This window comes from Berghia stephanieae, chromosome 6, assembly GCF_034508935.2.
Source record: "Berghia stephanieae isolate SIO BIC M18660-M18661 chromosome 6, UCSD_Bste_1.3, whole genome shotgun sequence".
In the NCBI taxonomy this organism is placed as follows: Eukaryota; Metazoa; Mollusca; class Gastropoda; order Nudibranchia; family Aeolidiidae; genus Berghia; species Berghia stephanieae.
Window position 1 is genome coordinate 68175716 of NC_088365.1, and position 22464 is coordinate 68198179.

The 22464-nt window shown below is 35.7% G+C and overlaps 1 protein-coding gene and 1 long non-coding RNA gene across 2 annotated transcripts; both read right to left on the bottom strand.

Annotated features, from left to right (window-relative positions):
* Positions 1 to 2649: 2649 nt before the first annotated feature.
* LOC144975927 (uncharacterized) lies at positions 2650 to 12518 on the bottom strand. Its single transcript, XM_078920115.1, has 5 exons — positions 12506 to 12518; positions 10109 to 10195; positions 8876 to 8937; positions 7844 to 8059; positions 2650 to 2664 (listed from the first exon to the last, which is right to left on the bottom strand). The coding sequence occupies exons 1-5, from the start codon at positions 12516 to 12518 to the stop codon at positions 2650 to 2652; spliced, it is 393 nt and encodes a 130-aa protein (XP_078776241.1).
* A 3342-nt stretch (positions 12519 to 15860) lies between these two features.
* On the bottom strand, positions 15861 to 19171 carry LOC144975756 (uncharacterized). Its single transcript, XR_013645987.1, has 2 exons — positions 19088 to 19171; positions 15861 to 15966 (listed from the first exon to the last, which is right to left on the bottom strand). It is a non-coding gene; the product is annotated as an uncharacterized LOC144975756 (long non-coding RNA).
* Positions 19172 to 22464: the final 3293 nt, after the last annotated feature.

Below are 22464 nucleotides of genomic sequence, written 5' to 3' on the forward strand. Positions count from 1 at the left end.
CCAAGGAAGAGAAGGCCACCCTCATCATCACAGGAACTCGCGGCCTGGGCAAACTCCGTCGGACCATCCTGGGCAGCGTCAGCAGTTACATTGTCCATCATTCGTGTGTGCCCGTCCTGGTGTGTCGCTGGAAGAACAACAATGCGCTGCTGTCCGAATCAATGTAGCAATGACTATCCCGCACAAATCTTTGGGCCTCTTTTTCGCTCACGAAGTGCCCAAATTCGCGACAAAATATGGGACGAACCCGTTTGGTATATGCTATTTTTAAAAATTAATTACGACGCTGTTTATCGATGAATATGACTGAAAGTTGGCACACAGTTAGAAAAAAGGTCATATTAGATTATGTCAAGCGACAAAACTCGTACGATTACCAGAAGACCGTTAAAATAGATTTTTACTCTTTGGAGTAAAATATTTCTAAAACTACCGGGCGTGTAGGTTTTGTCGCTGACAAGATAATACATGAACATTTCTTCTTTTAGGTTGTAAAATTTCATATGAATATGACGAGTACTTTTCCCGTATTTTTCAAAACACTATCCTAATTTGCTCTTCATTTGTAAAAGACAAAGCCATTTTGCCCCCCTACAGCCCGAATTTTTCAAAACACCATCCTAATGTGCTCTTCATTTGTAAAAGACAAAGCCATTTTGCCCCCCTACAGCCCGAATCACAAGTTCAAAACGATTTGGCACCAAACAGCGGCTGAGCGAGTCGTGGCAAAGCGCTTTCTGATTGGTTGACCTCGTTTTAAAGTTCATGACTAGTCAAAATGTCTCGCAGTCTCACTGGCAGAGGGGTGTTTATCGTCTGCCATTGCGTTTGGGTTCAATAAACAGCTGATAATTTGACTGTTTAATTTACAAGAATTTAAGAAATTTTCATGTTAAAAGTTTTCGATTGCAATATGATCTACAATCTCAGCATGGGTTTAATTATTGTGTTCCAAGTCACGTTCTATCAGTAACCTTTGTCCCCTTGTCCAATAATTTCTCTTTTCCTTCTATAATTCGCAATCTCTCTCTCTCTCTCTCTCTCTCTCTCTCTCTCTCTCTCTCTCTCTCTCTCTCTCTCTCTCTCTGTGTGTGTGTGTGTGTGTTTATATATAAGTTAGAACTCTTCTAATGTTTTCATCATATTCTCTATCAAATTTGCCATAAAATTGCCAACTTTTAATCTTTTAACGAAGTGATTATTCGTACTACCACTACAAATAGCGCTTTTCACTATTTGTACTCCCAGAACTCTTATGTGTTTAAAGTTGCAAACTACCGCTCATTTCCCTATTTGTATTCCCAGCACTCTTATGCGTTTAAAGTTGTATTTGTGAGCTTTCAAGGGCCAGCCGACCAGCCTCCACTTTTCGCGGTCTTTCTTTGAGAAGTGTGAAGCAAAAAAAAAAAATAATAAAAATGGCCCTCTCGGTAAACGAGACATTGTCATCTTTTCTCCAATTTGAAAACATTCGAAAATGAGAATAATGTACTTTTTATTAAAAAGTCAACAAAAAAGGTAAGTAAACTAGAATCTAGATACGACAATTTTTTTCCTTAATTAAGTGGCAACTCATTTCTCGTCATTCTCACTCTTATCAACTAGAATCTAGGGTTGAACTTGAACCTAACATTCTTCTTCTTCTTCTTCTTCTTCTTCTTCTTTTCTTTTCTTCTTCTCTCTTTCTTCTTCTTCTTCTCTTCTCTTCTCCCTTCTTTCTTCTTCTTCTTCTCTTCTTCTTCTTCTTCTTCTTCTTCTTTCTTCTTCTTCTTCTTCTTCTTCTTCTTCTTCTTCTTCTTCTTCTTCTTCTTCTTCTTCTTCTTCTTCTTTTCTTCTTCTTCTTCTTCTTCTTCTTCTTCTTCTTCTTCTTCTTCTTCTTCTTCTTCTTCTTCTTCTTCTTCTTCTTCTTCTTCTTCTTCTTCTTCTTTTCTTCTTCTTCTTCTTCTTCTTCTTCTTCTTCTTCTTCTTCTTCTCTTCTTCTTCTTCTTCTTCTTCTCTTCTTCTTTTCTTCTTCTTCTTCTTCTTCTTCTTCTTCTTCTTCTTCTTCTTCTTCTTCTTCTTCTTCTTCTTCTTCTTCTTCTTCTTCTTCTTCTTCTTCTTCTTCTTCTTCTTCTTCTTCTTCTTCTTCTTTCTTCTTCTTCTTCTTCTTCTTCTTTCTTCTTCTTTCTTCTTCTTCTTCTTCTTCTTCTTCTTCTTCTTCTTCTTCTTCTTCTTTCTTCTTCTTCTTCTTCTTCTTCTTCTTCTTCTTCTTCTTCTTCTTCTTCTTTCTTCTTCTTCTTCTTTTCTTCTTCTTCTTCTTCTTCTTCTTCTTCTTCTTCTTCTTCTTCTTCTTCTTCTTCTTCTTCTTCTTCTTCTTCTTCTTCTTCTTCCTTCTTCTTCTTCTTCTTTTCTTTCTTCTTCTTCTTCTTCTTCTTCTTCTTCTTTCTTCTTCTTCTTCTTCTTCTTCTTCTTCTTCTTCTTCTTTCTTCTTCTTCTTCTTCTTCTTCTTCTTCTTCTTCTTTCTTCTTCTTCTTCTTCTTCTTCTTCTTTCTTCTTCTTCTTCTTCTTCTTCTTCTTCTTCTTCTTCTTCTTCTTCTTCTTCTTCTTCTTCTTCTTCTTCTTCTTCTTCTTCTTCTTCTTCTTCTTCTTCTTCTTCTTCTTCTTCTTCTTCTATGATAGGAATAGCTGTTGTCAAGACCCAAACATTTGACAATATAGACCTTTAGAAAATAAAACGTGGATACTTCCCTTATAAAACTGCATCAAAAACACGTTTTTCATTGAAAACTTGCAATATTCATATTTTTGGATTCTAGAATAATGAAACAACCTAAAAAGTGGACTAGTCCAATTTGGCCGAAACATTTTTTAAAAACTATGTGGTCTTGTGGTATGACACTCGCTTTCGAATCGTAAGGTCCTGGGTTTGAGCCTCACTCGGCGCATAGTTGAGTCCTTTGAAAAAGCACTTTACTCGCATTCTCTCACCGTACTCAGGTGTAGAATGAGCGTTGTCTCTGTCCAAAAAAAAAAGAAATATAATATCGCCTTACAGGCGTCATGTCTTGTCCTAAATGGAACCCCTTGTAAAGCGCTTTGAGCAGGTATAGTGGATAGCTGTATAAAAGCTCAATTTTTTTACCGAAACATTTTTATAACTAAAATTGACTACAGATCCCCCCCCCCCCTTATTTTTTTTGTTTTGTTTACTATAATAATTGGTAAAACAAAAATTGAGTGCTATTCATTAAATGTCAAATCCAATTTTTGGGTCCAATGAACTTAAAATGGATTAGAAACGCCAAGCTGGTAACTGTACTACATTTTTTCCCCCAAACTATTTTCTGTATATTGCAGTTCTATCCTAGAAAGAGGAGCTACGTTAGCTCTCCTCTTTCTAGGGTTCTATCCGTATAAAATGTTATATTTTTAGTAATTACGCAAATTCTATTTTTAGTAAGAGTACAAATCAGCTCTGGCGTTATTTGCATTTGTAGTACAAATAAGCGTAGCCTAATTCAAATTAAAGAGCTACACAAATGGAGATTATGCTCTCACTGGACACCAATAATAATTACAACAATAATAACAATAGTAGTAGTAGTAGTAATAGTAATAATATTGGATCAATAATAATAATTCATTAGGCTCACATGTCTTTTTTTTACCACGAATTAGTCAAAAATTACAAAATACGGATTTTGAACTAAAAATAAGCACTTACGGACTCAGGAAGTCAAATTGCGGAACAAATCCGTTTTTAACAGAACGGTTGGCAGCTATGGTTCTACAAAGCATTTGTCTCTCAAGCTGAGCAAATGAATGTTCATATAATATAAAAAAGGATATTGCAATGATGAACACATTGTACTATATTAAGATAAAACTTTTTTGTAAACCCCCAAAATATGTCAATAACACCATACAGTACAATGAATGTAATACAAATCAAATTCATGATTGTCATTATACCGATTGAAACGCTCTTTCCCTTCTATATTTATTTCTTTCATTAAAAATATTTGTCTTCACCAAACTTATTAGTGTACCTTCAGGGATTCCTTTTTGTGAAAATACCCTGTGGTGTTTTAAGAACAGAATAATTTCAGACTTTCCAGGTAATGATCCCCTCGAACCATGTGCTGAAACATCTTCGACAAAGTTTTTAAAATATGACTTGACTCTATCTGTATCCTCATCTGACCATGACATGTATCTCCGATTTTTGCTTGAATTCCTCTTGGGTTCAGTTTGTTTTGAAGAACACGTAGCTGATTTGGCACTCCTGCTTCACCATCAAATATTTCTTCTTGATTTGCAGCTGTTACTATGGATGTTCCAAAATTTTCATTTGAGTCTCTATTCACTACAGAGTCATTTGTTTCAATGTTACAATTTCCTTCCCCAGTGACCGATGCTGAGTTATCAATTTGACCCAAAAAATGACCAATTTCTGTTAATTCTCGTATTGCAAGTGGAAACTGATAAATGTTTTGATTGATTGATTCACTGTGTCCCATATGTCGATAGAAGACATCTCTGTTGAAGCTCGGTGCCTGAATTTATCAGCTATTAACAACTGGGATTTCTCTAAATCCTTTACTAAGGAAGTGACATATTTGATGGCAATGTAACCACTTACATGATCTTTGGATATTCCTGTATTTGGAAAAAGAAATTGGTTGTCTGAAATATCAACAGCTTTACGCTCCTGTGCAAGTTTCCTTAAAGGCTGAATTGTGTCATTGGGTATCAACACAAGGACCAACATCTTGCTTCCCTTCCCAGACTGATAGGCCAGCTTATACTTCTCAAGTAACGCTTTTCCCAGAGGATCAGTGACATGTTGTACAAGCCGGGAATCAACCCATACACCTGAATCTGCATCATTCCAGTCTTTTAACAACATTCTTGCGGGTTCTCCGCCTCTCCTCGCATTAAACATTGTAAGCCTAGCTACGATGACATTGCGAAGCCTAACAAACATATGTGAATCAAATAATTGATAATCATCCTCACAAATACCGACCATCTCTTCAGTAATAAATTGCCGTAGCTTCTTTATATCATTCTCCAATGGCATCTCTTTGGGTTTTCTCAAATTTGTTCTCTTTGCTTCACATTGAACTCTGGCTGTAAAAAAAAATACTATCCCAATTATAATCCAGGACAGCTTTGAACAAATCTATCTCTGCGGATTCTTTCATTTTGTTTTGCATTATATATTCCCCTTTTAAGAAATTAATTAACTTTTTCAATATAAATCCAATTGAAAGCTTCAAGCCTGCTTTCAATGTCCCATCCTCTTTCAAAGTCATTTCAGAAATGGTTTGCGATATTTAATTAAAGTTACAACGCTTCACCACGTCCTCTCCAGAGAAAGAAGGTTGATTTGTTCTCTTCCTAGTTTTTGAAATCAAATTTTCTAAGATGCGTAAATCACTCATTATAACTTTTCTCTCCTTCTTTGAACTTTTACTCCACAATTTTGTTCTTAACAATACTATAGCTTTGTCTGATCGACACAAATTTCCCACTTCATCATTCCGATATTTGTCAAGAATATTCTCCTTTATTTCTTTACTTGCATTGGGAGCCACGGGATAAAAATTTACAACCCCAGTACACAGAGCATGCTCAGTACTACATTTCTTTTTGTGTTCATAAACCCTACGTCCAGAGTAAAACCCCTTACAGCCAGCACACATAACAACTTCATGTGACCATTGTGCTCTCTCACGCATAACAATTGAATTGTTTCTAGTGTTTGAATACAAAATGTCCTGTTTCTTTAGGTACTCCATTGTTCTATCACTTTCCTTTACAGGCTGTTTCATGGCCTCTGTAACTTCTGTCTCATCCTTGTGTTTCCTCATCAAATGCTTTGAGAGTTTTGTTTGCAACTGTCCACAGTATGGACAGGGTGTCCTTGGCTTTTTGTATTTCTCTGAAAAAAACGAAGAAAATAAAGCACATCATGCTATGAACTCTGAAAATAAATCAATAGACAGATCGTATGCACATCAGCTACATGACAGCGATAGAGAGGAATAGCATTCCAAATATTTAAGGCCTGGACAAGTAACTGTCATAATTCCTTCTTGTTATATACTTTTCTACCATCTATTCCTTTGGAAGATGTATGTTAGATTTGTGGAGACCTCTGCCACATAACAAATCAAGCGAAAAGACGCCATATTTTTGTTTTGAAATAGAAATAAATGGATCAATCCACCCACTTCACTGGGTTCAGGGTTTCCTCTTCATTATAATCAAAATATAAACATAAATCGGAATCGTAACACAATGAAGTCTCATCTGAATAAATAGATTGTCCTTTGTTGTTTCAGCGAATAATCAGACAGAATGTCAAAATAATTTTAGGTTTCCCCCCAACCACCCCTTGGAGGTATTAGTATCAGCGGAATGGTAAGCGTCATGTTTTTTACGTTGAGCAACAAAATTTACTCCAAATGCTTCACTCGACCCAGGCGGAAAAGCAATCAAGAATAGACCCAAGTCCTATCCAAAGACTAACATTTCATTTAAGTTAATTGTAGGCCCAAAATTCAATTCACATATATTATTTACAACAATCAGAAATTAGTTATATCAATAATAGTAATAGAATGCAATGAAGGCAATATCATAATAATAATAATAATAATAATAATAATAATAATAATAATAATAATAATAATAATAATAATAATAATAATAATAATAATAATAATAATAACAGTAGCGGCAATAAGTAACAATTAATATAGTAATAAAAGTAATAATAGACTATAGTTCATAGTCATAACAATGACTTTCTTTGTCATTGAGGGATTGAGAAAACATCACCGGCTGGCAGAACAAACAGCCGACATCAATCAAACGTCCTCCAGACCGGTTGAGCATCCGCTTGATTAATTCCTTAAAGACTTATTTACTTCCCCCCAACTGCCTGAACGATGCTGATGCGCAGACAACTTAATCCTGATTTATATTTGTGGTAATGAAATATGACATGTATATGCCGGAAATATTTCAATAACAAACACACTGTTCAGATAGAAAATATTTGAGTCTTGCCTTTGTTAATTGACACAGGTAAGTTAGGAAAATAAATGCTAGTAAAAACGATCAGCAAGTTCGTGAACACTGCTTCTAAACTCGAACATATGTTTTCATCAAATCTACACACATCATGTTGTGAGCTGAATTTTAATAATCTCAGTTGTCATTGAAAGGAAACCCAAGAATTTTAGAATAAAGAAAAATATTGAACCTGGAAGTCAAAAGGGTTTGTAGCACAGCAGACATAATCAAAGTATAATTTTAGTACCGACAAATTAAAAAGAAAATGTGCTTTTCTTTAAATGCTCCCAATCATCATATACTGTTTAGGTTGCAAGATTAATAAAAATGTTATCTGCTCTGATTCTCGTTAAGTTTCCAGCTGGTCTGTGAAAAGAAAGCCTTAAGCATCATAGAAATACAAAGAAACAGTTTTAATATATAGATGGGTTGTAACAAAAAAACATTTTAACATTTACAATACAAGCAATTTAAGTCTATTACAGACAAAAAAAAAACCCAATAAAATAAACATGAACATTATTATGGCTGGTTTCACTGATATCACTCACACATTGGGGTTTCGGATTCTAAGATGTCCACCCTATCAAATTTGGATTTGTGCTTGTTATGTAAATGGTAGCGTATTTTGCGACGCAGAACTGCCAAAACAGAAAAAAATGCGATCACACAAATGCAGCACCATGGAGGGGGTGGAAGTTTTCTTTTAAAAGGAATTGGTAAATTAAAATTGATCCCACAAATATCAAAGGAGAAGAATGACAAAAAAATGACTCACCGTTGCACGTAACACGTTGGTTTGCATGTGTATAGCATTCGGGTTTAACCTGGGTCCCAGACTGGCAACGAGGTTCAGTCTGTGATAGTTGTGGATGAGGCTCTGACTGAGTTGGGAATGAGCACTAGGTTCCAAAGACAATGATGTACTCAGCATTGGGTACCTCACAGAGTACGTAGAGGAATCAGACTCGGAGTCAGCAACAAAATCGGAATCCTGTATATTTTGTGGAAAAGATGACAAATCAATCAATTTATTCATGTTGACAATAAACATGAAGAGCCATTGTTTAATAAGCCAACTAAACAATTAGCTGGTTAATAATGCAAGTATAATAAAAAAGAGTTGAGAAAGGCAGACATATAATCTAAGTATTTAATATGTTCAACTTTGCTTGGATGAATATAGATACACCAACCAGGGTTGCAGTAAACCGTTTTTAACAAACTCTCTAAATCCTACACCAGGACAAACAACTACAAAACAATTTTTTATCTCACTACGATTCTGGACATATAAACGGTTGTCATTGCAACATTATGAACTTCCTAACGTTGCAACTGCAATATAGTAAACAAAAAAAGTTGATAAACATTACGATGCAAGAGAATTTGGACAAAATGCGAGATCAAAAGTATAATCCCAACAGAAGCTATTGTAATTTTTCCTGGAAACGCATCATTTTCACATTTTGTCAAATAAAAAACAAACGACTTCAAATGTGAATGGCTCATCAATGAATATCACTTCAAAATATAACGAGAAAGGTTTAAAATAGTGTTATTGTTGGCGGAGTGCACTGCAAAGAAAAATTTTTAACAACAAAAAACTAGGAGATCTCAGTGGTGTAAAACAGTGTTGTCCTTGTCCTGAAATATTGTATCGCGCCTAACAGACTGCAGGTCTCATCTTTTGTGGCAAATGTGTTTTGTCCACCACAAAATATGGTGATGTGAAGCATTTTGAGAATGGTGCCAACTGTGGATAAACGCTATACAAATGTTATGATTTTGTTTTAATGTACATACTTACCACAACTGAATCATGTGATATGGAACTTTGTTCTGCATCACTTTCAGGCTCTGAGTTGGAGTCTATATATAAAATAAAAACAAAAACAACAACAACAAAAAAAAGCTGAAGACTATCATGTGCAAGCTTTTCTCTAAACTCTTAAACAAAAAATCATGCCATCTTGTGCTGTAAAAGGATTTTTATTTTATTATTTACCTTATGACTATTGTCCTTTGGAAAAAAAGAAAATTAAGTCCGAAACCTTCTGTCTATTTTCTTTTAAATTTCAAGAACGTCAGAGTTGGCAAGGGAGGACGAAAATATAATTCCAGAAACCAATCTGTCTATAATCATATCCATATGATAGTTTTTCGTTCAAGATTCAGGTACAGTCCACTTAGGATAATCGCAATACCTTGGGATCATCGAAAATGTTGCCATTAACCGAAGTTCAGTTTCCTGTCCACTATTTCAACATTTTACAAATTTATTGTAAACTCAAACCAGTAAATAATATTATTAGTCCACAACATATAGAGCAATTTGATTGAAACAAAAACCATATGGCAGCCCCGTGTAGATTTGTCAACCAAAAGCAGCTATGAAGCAAGCCGATATCTTATTCAGATTGGAAGAAGTTTCAATCTTTTTTTCTCAACAATTCAACATTTGTCAGAGTTAAAGAGATTAGCCTTAATGAGAGACAATAAGCTCTCACCAAACTCGTTGGTCACAATGCACAGTTGTTAATCCTAAAACAAAGGATATCGCTCAGTCTCTCTTTATAACTGTCATTTATAACCTGTTGTCAAGATTATGACCAGCCCCACCCCTCTTCTATTTAATGGCCACCGATGACGTCACAAACCCACACTGCAGAGCCCCGCCCTCTTTCGACTCTAATGGAGTGGTGACACACTACTGTAGCATTAAATCCTGCTCACTCTCGAATCTTCAACCTGTCACGATTTCATCCATGATGAAACTTAATCATAATATATTGTTTGATTTCTTGAATTTACCACTTTTTAAAAAAGCAAAGTTTGTTGCAATTAACCAGTGACTTTTATATAGAATTATTTCCATTTCTTAGGAAATATTGCGATTAACCGAAAGTTGCGATTAACCGAGTTGCAATTATCCGGAGTGGACTATAATAGTATTACACATCATGACTCAAAAAAAAAAAAAAAAAAAGCAAACTATGTGTACCTAAATGTTATTCATTTCCTCATCAAATTACATTCTTACCATTAACATCATAGATCACATCAAAATGGTTGTCTGGATTGACAGCAAGACATTTTTCAGGATATTTAAAGCTCAAATCTCTCTGATCTGACGTTACAAAAGAAATAGCATATTCTCAACATTAAACTATGATTTTGTGATATGGCTTACTGTATGCATAAAACAAGATGCAAAGACAGGTTTAAGTTAAAATTATTTTATATTCTTTTAAAAAATCCATTCTAGTTTTGCCAAAATAAAATAAACACGAGATGTGTTGAGTTGGATAGCGCTAAAACTAAAAGTAGTAGTGGTAGTAGTAGTAGTAGTAGTAGTAGTAGTAGTAGTAGTAGTAGTAGTAGTAGTAGTAGTAGTAGTAGTAGTAGTAGTAGTAGTAGTAGTAGTAGTAGTAAACGACAGATCTTACTCACTAGCGTGAATCTACAGTCTACAGAAGTTCCCGAATTATCTGACTCCACTTCCAAATGACTGACTGACAAGTGACAATCATCAATCGGTGTGTGTGTGTGTGATGTCTACCCTATTGAAAATCTTAAATCAACAGTGATGTAATAAGAATGGCCAATAACTTACCATTTAAATTATCTCGGTGTCTCTTCAATGATGCCTCCAGCATCAATTTACCCCACGATTCCATAGACGTCTAGTTTGGAACTCAGCAAGTGACGAAAAAATGCTTGCGGCTATAGAGAGGACGTCCGTCGGACACTCTCTTCGCAAGTCAGTAGTCAGTGGTTATCAGCTAATCCTTGGTTCTTGAAAAATATAGAAACACGGCGGTTCATTTAAAAAGACTCTTTTGTAGACCAAGATATAATGTTAGGTATTGCTTTAAAATCTCTTCAGACATAGAACGGTCAACTTGACGTCTAGACTAAATCATGTCGAAGATCGATATGGCAACAGCAACGCCTGGAATGGAGGATTTAAATGCGGCATCTGACGATTCTACTGCTATGACAGAAGATGCTCCATTTCACGACGTCGAGATGGCTTCAACTGGCATCAGGCATCAACATGCTACTCAATAATGGGTTTGATGAAGCGTTTGACTAAGAACCCAAGGCCTAACTGATAACCACCTACTACTGACTTGCGAAGAGAGTGCCTCTTTATAGCCGAAGTCGAAAAAAATCAGCGCCGTAATCCGAAATTGCGCGAAATTGACTAAACATACGTTTCACGAAAACAAAGAGCTACTGTGCTTGCTTGTCTCTTGTCACCAAGATAAGAATCCGGACCAAGATTCGATAAATCTGTTTCTAAAAATAGATTATAATTCGTATATCTTGTTCATTCCACAGTTCATCAACTTTCACACAATTTCTTATTGGGTTTTCATTACTATAAAAATCCATATAATGCTCTAGAATTTTAGAGAAAATTTCGGAAAGATATAGTGCCTCACTATTGAAATATGTCGATGAAAACACTGGTACCCCTATTGTACTTTTTTCAGGCGGTCACCTTATTGACCAACGTGAAAATTTAGGCATAACTCTTCTTACTGTGGTGTTTAACAAATAACATCAATTCTATGATTTACAATGATTTATCCTTGGCGGTTGGGTTTACAACCTTAAACTAAAATCAGAAAAGTGAATGTGATAGAGGTCAAATCAATAGGGGGACCAGATTTTGGTCTCCCTATTGGTAAAGTACTGTAAAATGAACTAATAGAGGTACCAAAAGTCTCCCTATCCGGTATTAATACATACATACATATATATATATATATATATATATATATATATATATATATATATATATATATATATATATATAATATATATATATATATATATATATATATATATATATATATATATATATATATATATATATATATACCTATATCTAATAGTAATTCACACCCGGAAAATAATGTAGAGGGGTGTCCGGGGTCTCTCAACTGAGAGGGTCAAGAATAGCCCAACGCCAAGCCAGCGTGTCGTAAAAGGTGACTAATGGTGTGTGATTCCCCCATCTTTGAGTCACCTGGTCCTCCAGGTTGGGGGTTGGCAAAGGGTTAACACCCCTTTCCGTTAAACTCAAACCGTTACAGAAACGCAGACAGACAAACCAAATCCTTTTTTTAGCTTGGGCCACCGAAGAGTTTCTGGAATGACAGAATTTATGAAGGACAACAGACAAAGCCGAACTTGGAGAAGAATTAAAGAAGCTGATATACAGAGAAGTGGTAAGACCTGGAATGAGATTAAAAAGATAGCCCAGGACAGAGAAGGATGGAAACTGTTTGTCTGTGGCCTATACCCTGACCCAGGGTGAAAAAGGCAATGATGATGATGATGATGATGACATTAAAAAAATTGAAGACACTCACTTCTGCGGTCATCCCTGGCCAAAATACTGTTCTTCTGGCTCTTCTTAGCATACTCTCAGTAGCCATGTGTGCTGAATGCAGTTTCTCTTTTATTTCCTTTCTGAGACTTCTTGGTATAAGAACTCTCTCTCCTTTAACAATTACGTCATCCTCAATGCTGATGGTGTCTCTAAAATCAAAATACGGCCATATCTCAGTTGGCTTGCTGTCCTTGTGTTTGACCATCCATTCACAATGACATGTTTGAGGGCTTGTAGAGACCTGTCTTCCTGTGTCGCTATTTTAATTTTTTTCAGTATCTCATCAGGCAGATATGCTTTCTCCTTTGGTTCTTCGCCATTCTCTGTTGACGTGCAACTTATTGTTGCTCTTGACAGTGTGTCGGCTATGAGCAGTGATGAACCTTTAGCCCATTTCAACTCGATATCGTACCGATTGCTTCTCATTAGGAGTCTTTGTAATCTCCGTGGCGCCTCGCTCAAAGGTTTTCTGATTATTGTCTCTAGAGCTTTACGATCAGTAATGACGAATATCTTCCTACCATAGGTATATTGGTCAAATCTTTCTAAACCAAAAACGATTGCAAGCATCTCTTTTTCTATCTGTGCCCATCGCTGTTCTGTTTCTGTCAATGTTCTGAAAGCAAACTCAATGGGTTGACCTTCTTGCATCAAAACAGCCCCAAGTCCGTCCTTGCTGCTATCTACCTGCAGTTCTAATCCCTTGTTCTCATCATAATATTTCAGGACAGGAGTTTTGCTTATTGTTTCCTTTACTTTCTTAAATGATCTGTCACATTCTTCAACTTTCTTTTGGTCGGGATCTATTCCTTTGTTACTAATTCTATGGCCCATGAATGTGACTTCATCTTGTCGTTCTCTTGCCTTCTGGTCATTCAAGCGTATGCTCTTTTGTTGACATCTCTCTTTCAACTTTCCATAGTTGTGATCATGATTCCTCATCGCATCTTCTTTGGTTTCTCCACAACCGACTACTATGATATCATCTGCTACATTTATGGTTCCATCAAGACCTTCAAGTGCGCAAGACAGGTGCTTTGAGAAGATTTCGCTTGAAACATTCAAACCGAAAGGTAGTCTGGTCCATCTTAATATACCCATTTGTGTTATCATAGTCGTGAGGAAACTGGATTTTCTATCTAGTTTTATATGCCAGAACGCTTCCTTGACATCGAGTTTTGTGAATACTTTTGCATTCTGAAATTTAGGTAACACGTCATCAAGCGTCAGTAGCTTGTGGTGTTCTCGCATGAGGGCGTCATTTAGTGGTATTGGATCAATACATATTCTCAAATCTCCATTGGCTTTCTCAACCACTGCCCTTTGGTTCACCCACTCTGTCGGCTCGTCAGCTGGACAAAGAATACCCCTTTCAATAAGCCTGTTGAGTTTGGATTTCACTTTGTCTTGTAGTGCAAATGGCACTTTTCTGCACGGCAATCTTCTTGGTTGTTTGGTGGTGTCTACCTTGAGTCGGGCTTCACCTAAATCACCTAAATTGTCATTCGCAGTTACGTTGGCAACATATTTGTCATCATTGAAAGTTATGAAATTCAGATCTTGTAGTGTTTTCAATCCTAATAGGCAACTGAATTCATTCTTTACCACTATGAATTTAACCTTGTGGTGTGATTTTGTCTTAGGGTTGATGACATCAAGTGTTTTTTCTCCTTTAGGTACCATTTTGCTTTTGTTCCACATCATTAGTCTCGTTTTCGTTGGAACCACTTGGTCACCTCTGAAGTGTTGTTGACAGATAGTGTTCACATCTGCGGCGGTATCAATTTTGAAACGAACTTTGTTGTCATTGATATTCAACACGCATGTCGACTGTTTGGTGTTGCCTGAATTTACCATTGCCAACAGCCATTTGTCGTCATACTGTTCATCAGAGTCGTCATCTTCTTGTACTGCATTGATTTTAGACCTACATTTTGCTTTAAAATGGTTCTTTAACTTCTGTATCTGTATCTGTATGGTTGGCGCTGAAGAAACCAATGGTCTGGTTGTATTTCAGCGGCGTCCGCATTGGGCGCGGGCCCATGTCAGTCGGGCCTTGAAATCGTTTAGGTGTGGTGCCATGATGACCAGTTCATCCAGCCCATTCCACTCCGAGATAGTTCTAATGAAGAAAGAATTTCTGTAGTTTTGTGTTCTTGTCTGTGGGATTTTGAAGCAGTTCGAATTGTTTGTTGCACCTGGAACAAGATTTTCCCCAAGCTGGACATTTCTTTTTGTCATCAAAGTCATGTTTAAACCCGCAGTATCTGCACTCATTTGCAGTTCTTTTGTTCTTAAAATTCCCTGTTCCTTGGGCGGCCCCTATTCTATCTATTCTCTGTTGGGGAGGATCTTGCCTTTGCCATCGACGGTTGCATTTCCTCTATCTGGGAAGCTGTTTGCTCATGGGCCTGGCAGGTTTCAATGGTCTTTTTCAGAGACAATTCTGTATGTTTGAGCAGCTTTTCTTTAATATGTTTCGGTGCACAAAATACAATCTTATCTCGGATCATCTTGTCCTTCTCCTCGAAATTGCATTGCTCAGCCTGAGCCTTTAATTCCGTGACGAATTTATCGAAAGGGTGATCGTATGGAATATTCCAAAATCTATACCTTTGGAGTACTTCATTGTTTCTCGGTAGACAGTACTTCTCTAGTTTATTCAGTACAGTATCTGGACTGTCCCTATCTTCTCCTTCTAGGAAGTCCATTTGATCAAATACTTCGATCGCATCCGAACCTGCGCAATGGAGTATTATAGCAGCTTGTGCCTTTGTTCACTTTGTCGATGCACCTGATGCTTCGAGGTAGATCTCCATCTGCCTTCTGCATTGTTTGAATTGTTCGACTATGTTACCGTCATTCAATCTGAGTATATTCGGTAGTCTGAAATTAGCTTCTGCCATAGTAGTTCAGGTCTAAGGGATGCAATCGAGTAAAACTTCCACGATATCTCCCTTGCTCTACCAGCCGTCTGCGTCGAACGCGTGATCGTGACAAATCGTGCCACAATCCGACTAGATAGCAATTATCATGTACCTACTTGGATTTAGATCATGTTTTCCGCTGCCACCATGTTAACTTCGTTAATAAATCATTGAGATTGAAGACAGTTTATTAACAAATGAAGTGTTTTATTTCTAGACATCTCGTGACATAGCTTCAGAAAGATAAAAGACAACCGAACACTTGGGTTGTAGTTTAAGCAGTCTAAATAACAATTCGTAATAGTGGAATTAACTATTCACATTGTCAACCCCCCCCCCCCCACCTCCACCCTCACCCCTTCCTTAAACCTCCCCCCACCCCCACTCCCACCCACCCCTTCAAAAAAGTTTATTTTAAAAAAGAAGAAAAAAAAAATAAAAGAAAACATAAACAAACGCCAGAACATTTTAAATCAGGTTTATTAAGCCGTATAACACAAATCAAACATGTCACAACCCTTGTCAGTAATTGAATGATGTTTCACGGTGTCCAGCTTTATTTTGCATCTGAAAATTATAAGAAGATAAAAAGGAAGTTATAATACTTAGCAGTAGTCGAGTTGATTAGAATAAAAAATAAGAACTTCTATCAACTAAAATTCGTTTTGACCAGTTAACTGCCGTACTCTGGTAAATACACACATTAAAAAATTTGGCCAGAAAACTTGTCCTTCAAATATCGACCGATTTAAATGACCCTCGTCTTAAATAACTCTCAAACCTGGGGCCTCAAGACATATTCCCGCAGGCGGGCCAGTTATGTAACATGCACTTTTTTGATTTCTTGTACATATTTACACTCGTCAAACAAAAAAAAAATTGTAAAAACTTTTAGAATTTAAATTGATAACAAATAAACAAGAACAACTAAAATAAAACCAATTTACAAAGTCATGTTTGAATTCCAACAACCTAGTGTCTGAATTGGAATAATCGGGTATCCGAATTAAAACAACCATCATATTTGCACATTTCCAAAGGGCGGCCAAATTGTGGCAAATCCTATGGCCAAATGTCAAATTAAGTCTCGCTAAGATTAACGCAGAGGAATTCCCGCTACTTCGATTGGATGCCTTATATTTAGCCCAAACGAATTTACTACGTCTTCCGTGTCATAACCAATATTTATCGCCTTGACATCGCCAGGATACCACCTTCTCATTAATAAGGAAATGTAGTAAAAGAGTCTTAGTTAAGGACACTAATAACCATTTGAATCAACGATAGATTAGAATTACCCATACTTTAAGAAAGGTTTGCAATTTACTCATAAATCAATCTGAGAAAAATAGTGTTATAACGTTTAGATTTGCCAGTTATTCTGTGCTCGATGATAAAAAATTAACATTTGATGTACGGAACAATGTTCATCCAAATCCTATTTTTTTAAGTATAGAGAAATTAACAAATCTGGCTCCAGATGAAGTTTGATCTCACAATTATTTTTTCTTTTTAAAATGAGAAAATCCTTTTCAATTGTGCGATTTTATATTCTAAATCTTGCTGCTTTATGTTGCTACTTCGACTGAAAGATGCCTTGAATTCTTGATAAAGCGATGTGTCACAGTAACGATTATTCACATTTATTATAGTAAAGTTTCATTTTTAGTAAGAACTGAATTCATCTCACTCCAGTTATATTTCGGTAGGCTTAGAAAAACTTTACCTTCTAATATTAGATCATTTTTCCTTTAATATCCTTCTCTTTGAATTAATTTCAATTAGTGAATAATTTTCTTTCTACCTTCTGTCACGTAACCACTTATTATATATAATAGCTGATAGGTCTTATCTTCCTCACTCACTTCTCTCTATAATCTATGCCCTGACGGCCAGCCACTCCATTCCTCACATTAAATATATATATATTTAAAGATTTATATCTTTCGGGACTTTGTGGAATACTTGATTAATTTTGATTTCCACCATCAAGACGCCGGAGCTTTTGCCTTTGCCAGTTCAATCACTGTCGAGATTGAATCAAGCGTGAGCCCGTCGGAGGATAGCGACAACTCTTCTCAACTGGAAGTGGAAGTGGAACCCCACAAGTCTACCCGCCTTATATATTATCATAAGATACTTAATATCTTTATATTTCTATTTACAACTGTGATCACCATTATTCTTCAGAAGACTCATTCAATTAAATTTTATCTTTCTTTTTATGTCATCTTAAGCAAATCGTTATTTGTTCTTCATTTTAAAGTAACTCGTAAATTCTGGGGGGACTTATTTTATGCATAGTCGAGTAAGCTCTTAACACTCATTTTAGACCATGACACGATGATAGAAACTTGGACCCGATCTTCCGAGCGAGACAAGAATTTAAAAAAAGTATTAATTTTAACATTTTAAATAGAAAAGGACTGAAATCATCTTAGGTTATTCATGCATTTGTGCCTGAGTGCGTTAAATAGGAACATAGCACTATTTCATAATTCACATTATATATATATATATATATATATATATATATATATATATATATGTATATATATATATATATATATATATATATATATATATATATATATATATATATATATTGTGTGTGTGTGTGTGTGCGTGTGTGTGTCTGTGTGTCTGTGTGTCCAATGTAAATATGTGATGGTTACTTTTATGTGATTTGTGTCCCACCGCCTCAAACCAGTTTTATGAAAGAATGAATCCGTTGGTAAAAATTCATGATAAAACCCCTTTAGATGTCTCATATATCATATAGGAATAAACAAGACCAGCTAAAATGCATTAAAGGACGCTCGTGACGTATTTGTATCATTGGCTTAAACAATTTCAAATCGAAGGTCAAGGTAAGCAATCATTTATCGAAAAACTGATAACTTTTGACCTTCACCTTTAAAATTATTGAATCCGTGCACCAAACAGAAAGTGTTTTAAACTTGTTACGATTTATTTAAAAAATACAAACAAAGGGGAGTTATTGATACGCAGCATTGGGATTTTTATTGACACTTTAAATTAATCTAAAAATCAGCTGCTAAACTCCTCTTCCGTTAAGATTTTTTCTAATATTCTGATATCTTTTGACATTAACTATGAGTTTTATAGGAAACGGGATGTTATAATGCAGTTTTTGACCTAAATTGAATATTTTGTAACCTAGGAAATAAACCCCCCAAAGTCGGGCTGGCCCTCGGTCCGAAAATCCAATATAGGTCAAAAAAATGTATAATTAATAGCAAAAGCAATATAGTACATACTTTGCATGACTGTTACGTATTATTGAAGAGGATGAGTATTATTAACTGTTAATATGATACTTGAAGAACATACACATGAAAACCAAGTGGACAGGAAACTAAAGAAACTTAAATCAGTGAACGAGTATTGATGATAGAGCGTATTTCCATTCCAGTGCCGGCATCCAAGGATCAGAACTCTCACACGTACTTTAGTGTGTATCGGTGTTGTGTCTTATTACATAGATACTTATAGTCTGCATACACCAACATTGCCAATAATTAATATGTCGCCCTTCTGGCCATTTTAACTTTAACATTTCTTTTGACATTACGTTCAACAACACAAATTACCGTCTTGGCACGATGGGTTACATTTTGCCTGAATTTAACAAAGATTTGAACTTCTAAATAAAAATGACGCTTACCTGATTTATCTTTGCTGATTGAAGGAGAGAGAGAGAGAGAGAGAGAGAGAGAGAGAGAGAGAGAGAGAGAGAGAGAGAGAGAGAGAAAATAGATTATTATTATTATTATTATTATTATTATTATTATTATTATTATTATTATTATTATTATTATTATTATTATCATTAATATTACCGATATCTAACCTCTATTGCTCACAAGCGCTTTACACCAGCATACCTTGATATTTAGTAGGCATATAAAAATGACAAGATAAGAACCACATTGATATAATTAAATACACAATACTTAACTACTTGATTGATACAGGCGCTATTTTTCATTTTGGCTAGCACTATTCAGTATCTGATACTGAATAGTGGTTTTGCACTATTCAGTATCTGATACTGAATAGTGGTTTTGTACTATTCAGTATCTGACACTGAATAGTGGTTTTGCACTATAATACGGTGTTTTTTTTTTTCCGAAACCTGAAAAAGTTATGGGAAGAGGGCAGCTGTGGGAGTGAATATGGGACTCAGAGAAGTGTACACCAGTGGGGAGTGAACCTGGGACTGGGTTTCGGCGGGTTTCCAAATAAAAAGCAATTACTTTTTTACGAAACACGACACCTGGCAATATCCGACAAAGTTATGAGAGGTAGGCAGCAGCGTGTGTGTGTGTGTGTGTGTGTGTAGGGGGGGGGGGGGAGAGGATGAACCTGAGATTCAGGGAAGTGTACACCAGTGGGGAGTGAACCTGGGACTCTGGGTTTTGTAAAAAAGCAATAACAATATGGGGGGGAGGGGGGATTACATTTTTACGAAACCCGACAATATGCGGCAAAGTTGTGGAAAGTAGGCAAAGCGTGGGGAGTGAACCTGGGACTCAATGAAGTGTACACCAGTGGGGAGTGAACCTGAGACTATGGTTTTCGGCGGGCTTCAGCTAGTTTCATATAAAAGCAATTAATTTTTTACGAAACCCGACGAAACCTGGCAATATCCGAGAAAGTTATGGGTAGTAGGCAACAGTGCTGGGGAGTGAACCTGAGATTCGGGGAAGTGTACACTAGTGGGGAGTGAACCTGGGACTGGGTTTCGGCGGGTTTTGAAAAAAAAAGCAATTACTTTTTGTTTACAAAATGCACCAAATCCCAACAAAATGGGGCAAAGTTATGGAAAGTAGGCAAATAATGGGGAGTGAACCTGAGACTAAGGGAAGTGTACACCAGTAGGGAGTGAACCTGAGACTATGGTGTTCGGCGAGTTTCAGCGAGTTTCACATAAAAGCATTCACTTTTTTACGAAACCCGGCGCGGCAATATCCGACAAAGTTATGGGAAGTAGGCAACAGTGTGGAGTGAACCTGAGATTCATGGAAGTGTACACCAGTGGGGAGTGAACCTGGGACTGGGTTTCGGCGGGTTTTGAAAAAAAAAGCAATTACTTTTTGTTTACAAAATGCACCAAATCCCAACAAAATGGGGCAAAGTTATGGAAAGTAGGCAAATAATGGGGAGTGAACCTGAGACTAAGGGAAGTGTACACCAGTAGGGAGTGAACCTGAGACTATGGTGTTCGGCGAGTTTCAGCGAGTTTCACATAAAAGCATTTACTTTTTTACGAAACCAGGCAATATCCGACAAAGTTATGGGAAGTAGGCAACAGTGGGGAGTGAACCTGAGACTATGGTTTTCGACAGGTTTCAGAGAGTTTCACATAAAAGCAATTACTTTTTTTAGAAACCCGGCAATATCCGACAAAGTTATGGGAAGTAGGCAACAGTGGGGAGTGAACCTGAGATTCATGGAAGTGTACACCAGTGGGGAGTGAACCTGAGACTATGGTTTTTGGTGGTTTTCAGCGAGTTTCATATAAAAGCAATTACTTTTTTACGAAATCCAACGAAACCTGGCAATATCCGACAAAGTTATTGAAGTAGGCAACAGTGGGGGGTGATCTTGAGATTCAGGGAAGTACACTTGTGGGGAGTGAACCTATGACTCTGGATTTTGTAAAAAAGCAATACCAAGGGGGAGGGGGAATTACTTTTTACGAAACCCGCCACAACCCGACAAAGTTATGGGAAGTAGGCAGCAGTGGGGATTGAATCTGGGATTTGGACACAGATGAGGATTGAACCTGGGACTGCGAGAGGCTGATACCAGTGGACAGTGAGCTCAGAATGTACTTTTATTTCGAAACCTACTGAAATTGTCAAAAGTTATGGGAAGGGGGCACCATTGGGCAATGAACCGGGATTCAGGGAAGTGCACACCGGTTGGGAGTGAACCTGGGACTGTGAGAAGAGGATATCAGTGGAAATGAATCTGGGACTATGGAAGATAGATACTAGTGGGAAATGAAGCCGGACTATGGGAGTTGGGTACCAGAGGAGAATGAAGCAATTACTTTTTTACAAAACCCACCGAAAAACCATAGACTTAGGTTTATTCCCCAATAGTCTACACTTCCCTGAGTCTCGGGTTCACTCCCCCACTGTTGCCTACTTTCTTTCCATAACTTTGTGGGATATTGTCGGGTTTCATAAAAAAGTAATTGCTTTTTTTTTACGAAACCCAGTCCCAGGTTCACTTCCCAATGGTGTACACTTCCCTGAGTCCCAGGTTCACTCCCCACTGCTACCTACTTCCCATAACTTTGTCGGGGGTTCGGCGTGTTTTGGCAGGTTTCGTAAAAAAAGAAACACCCCTAAAAATACCACCTGTATTCAGAAAATAGATGTCAATTGTAGTCTAATATTCGGTATATCTATTATTATTATTATTATTATTATTATTATTATTATTATTATTATTATTATTATTATTATTATTATTATTATTATTATTATTATTATTATTATTATTATTATTATCATTATTATTATTATTACTATTATTATTATTATTATTATTATTATTATTATTATTATTATTATTATTATTATTATTATTATTATTATTATTATTATTATTATTATTTTTATTATTATTATTATTATTATTATTATTATTATTATTATTATTATTATTATTATTATTATTTTTATTATTATTATTATTTTTATCATTATTATTATTATTATTATTATTATTATTATTATTATTATTATTATTATTATTATTATTTATGTATTATTATTATTATTATCATTATTATTATTATTATTATTATTATTATTTTATTATTATTATTATTATTATTATTATTATTATTATTATTATTATTATTATTATTATTATTATTATTATTATTATTATCATTATTTATTATTATTATTAATATTATTATTATTATTATTATTATTATTATTATTATTATTATTATTATTATTATTATTATTATTATTATTATTATTATTATTGTTATTATTATGTATTATTATTATCACG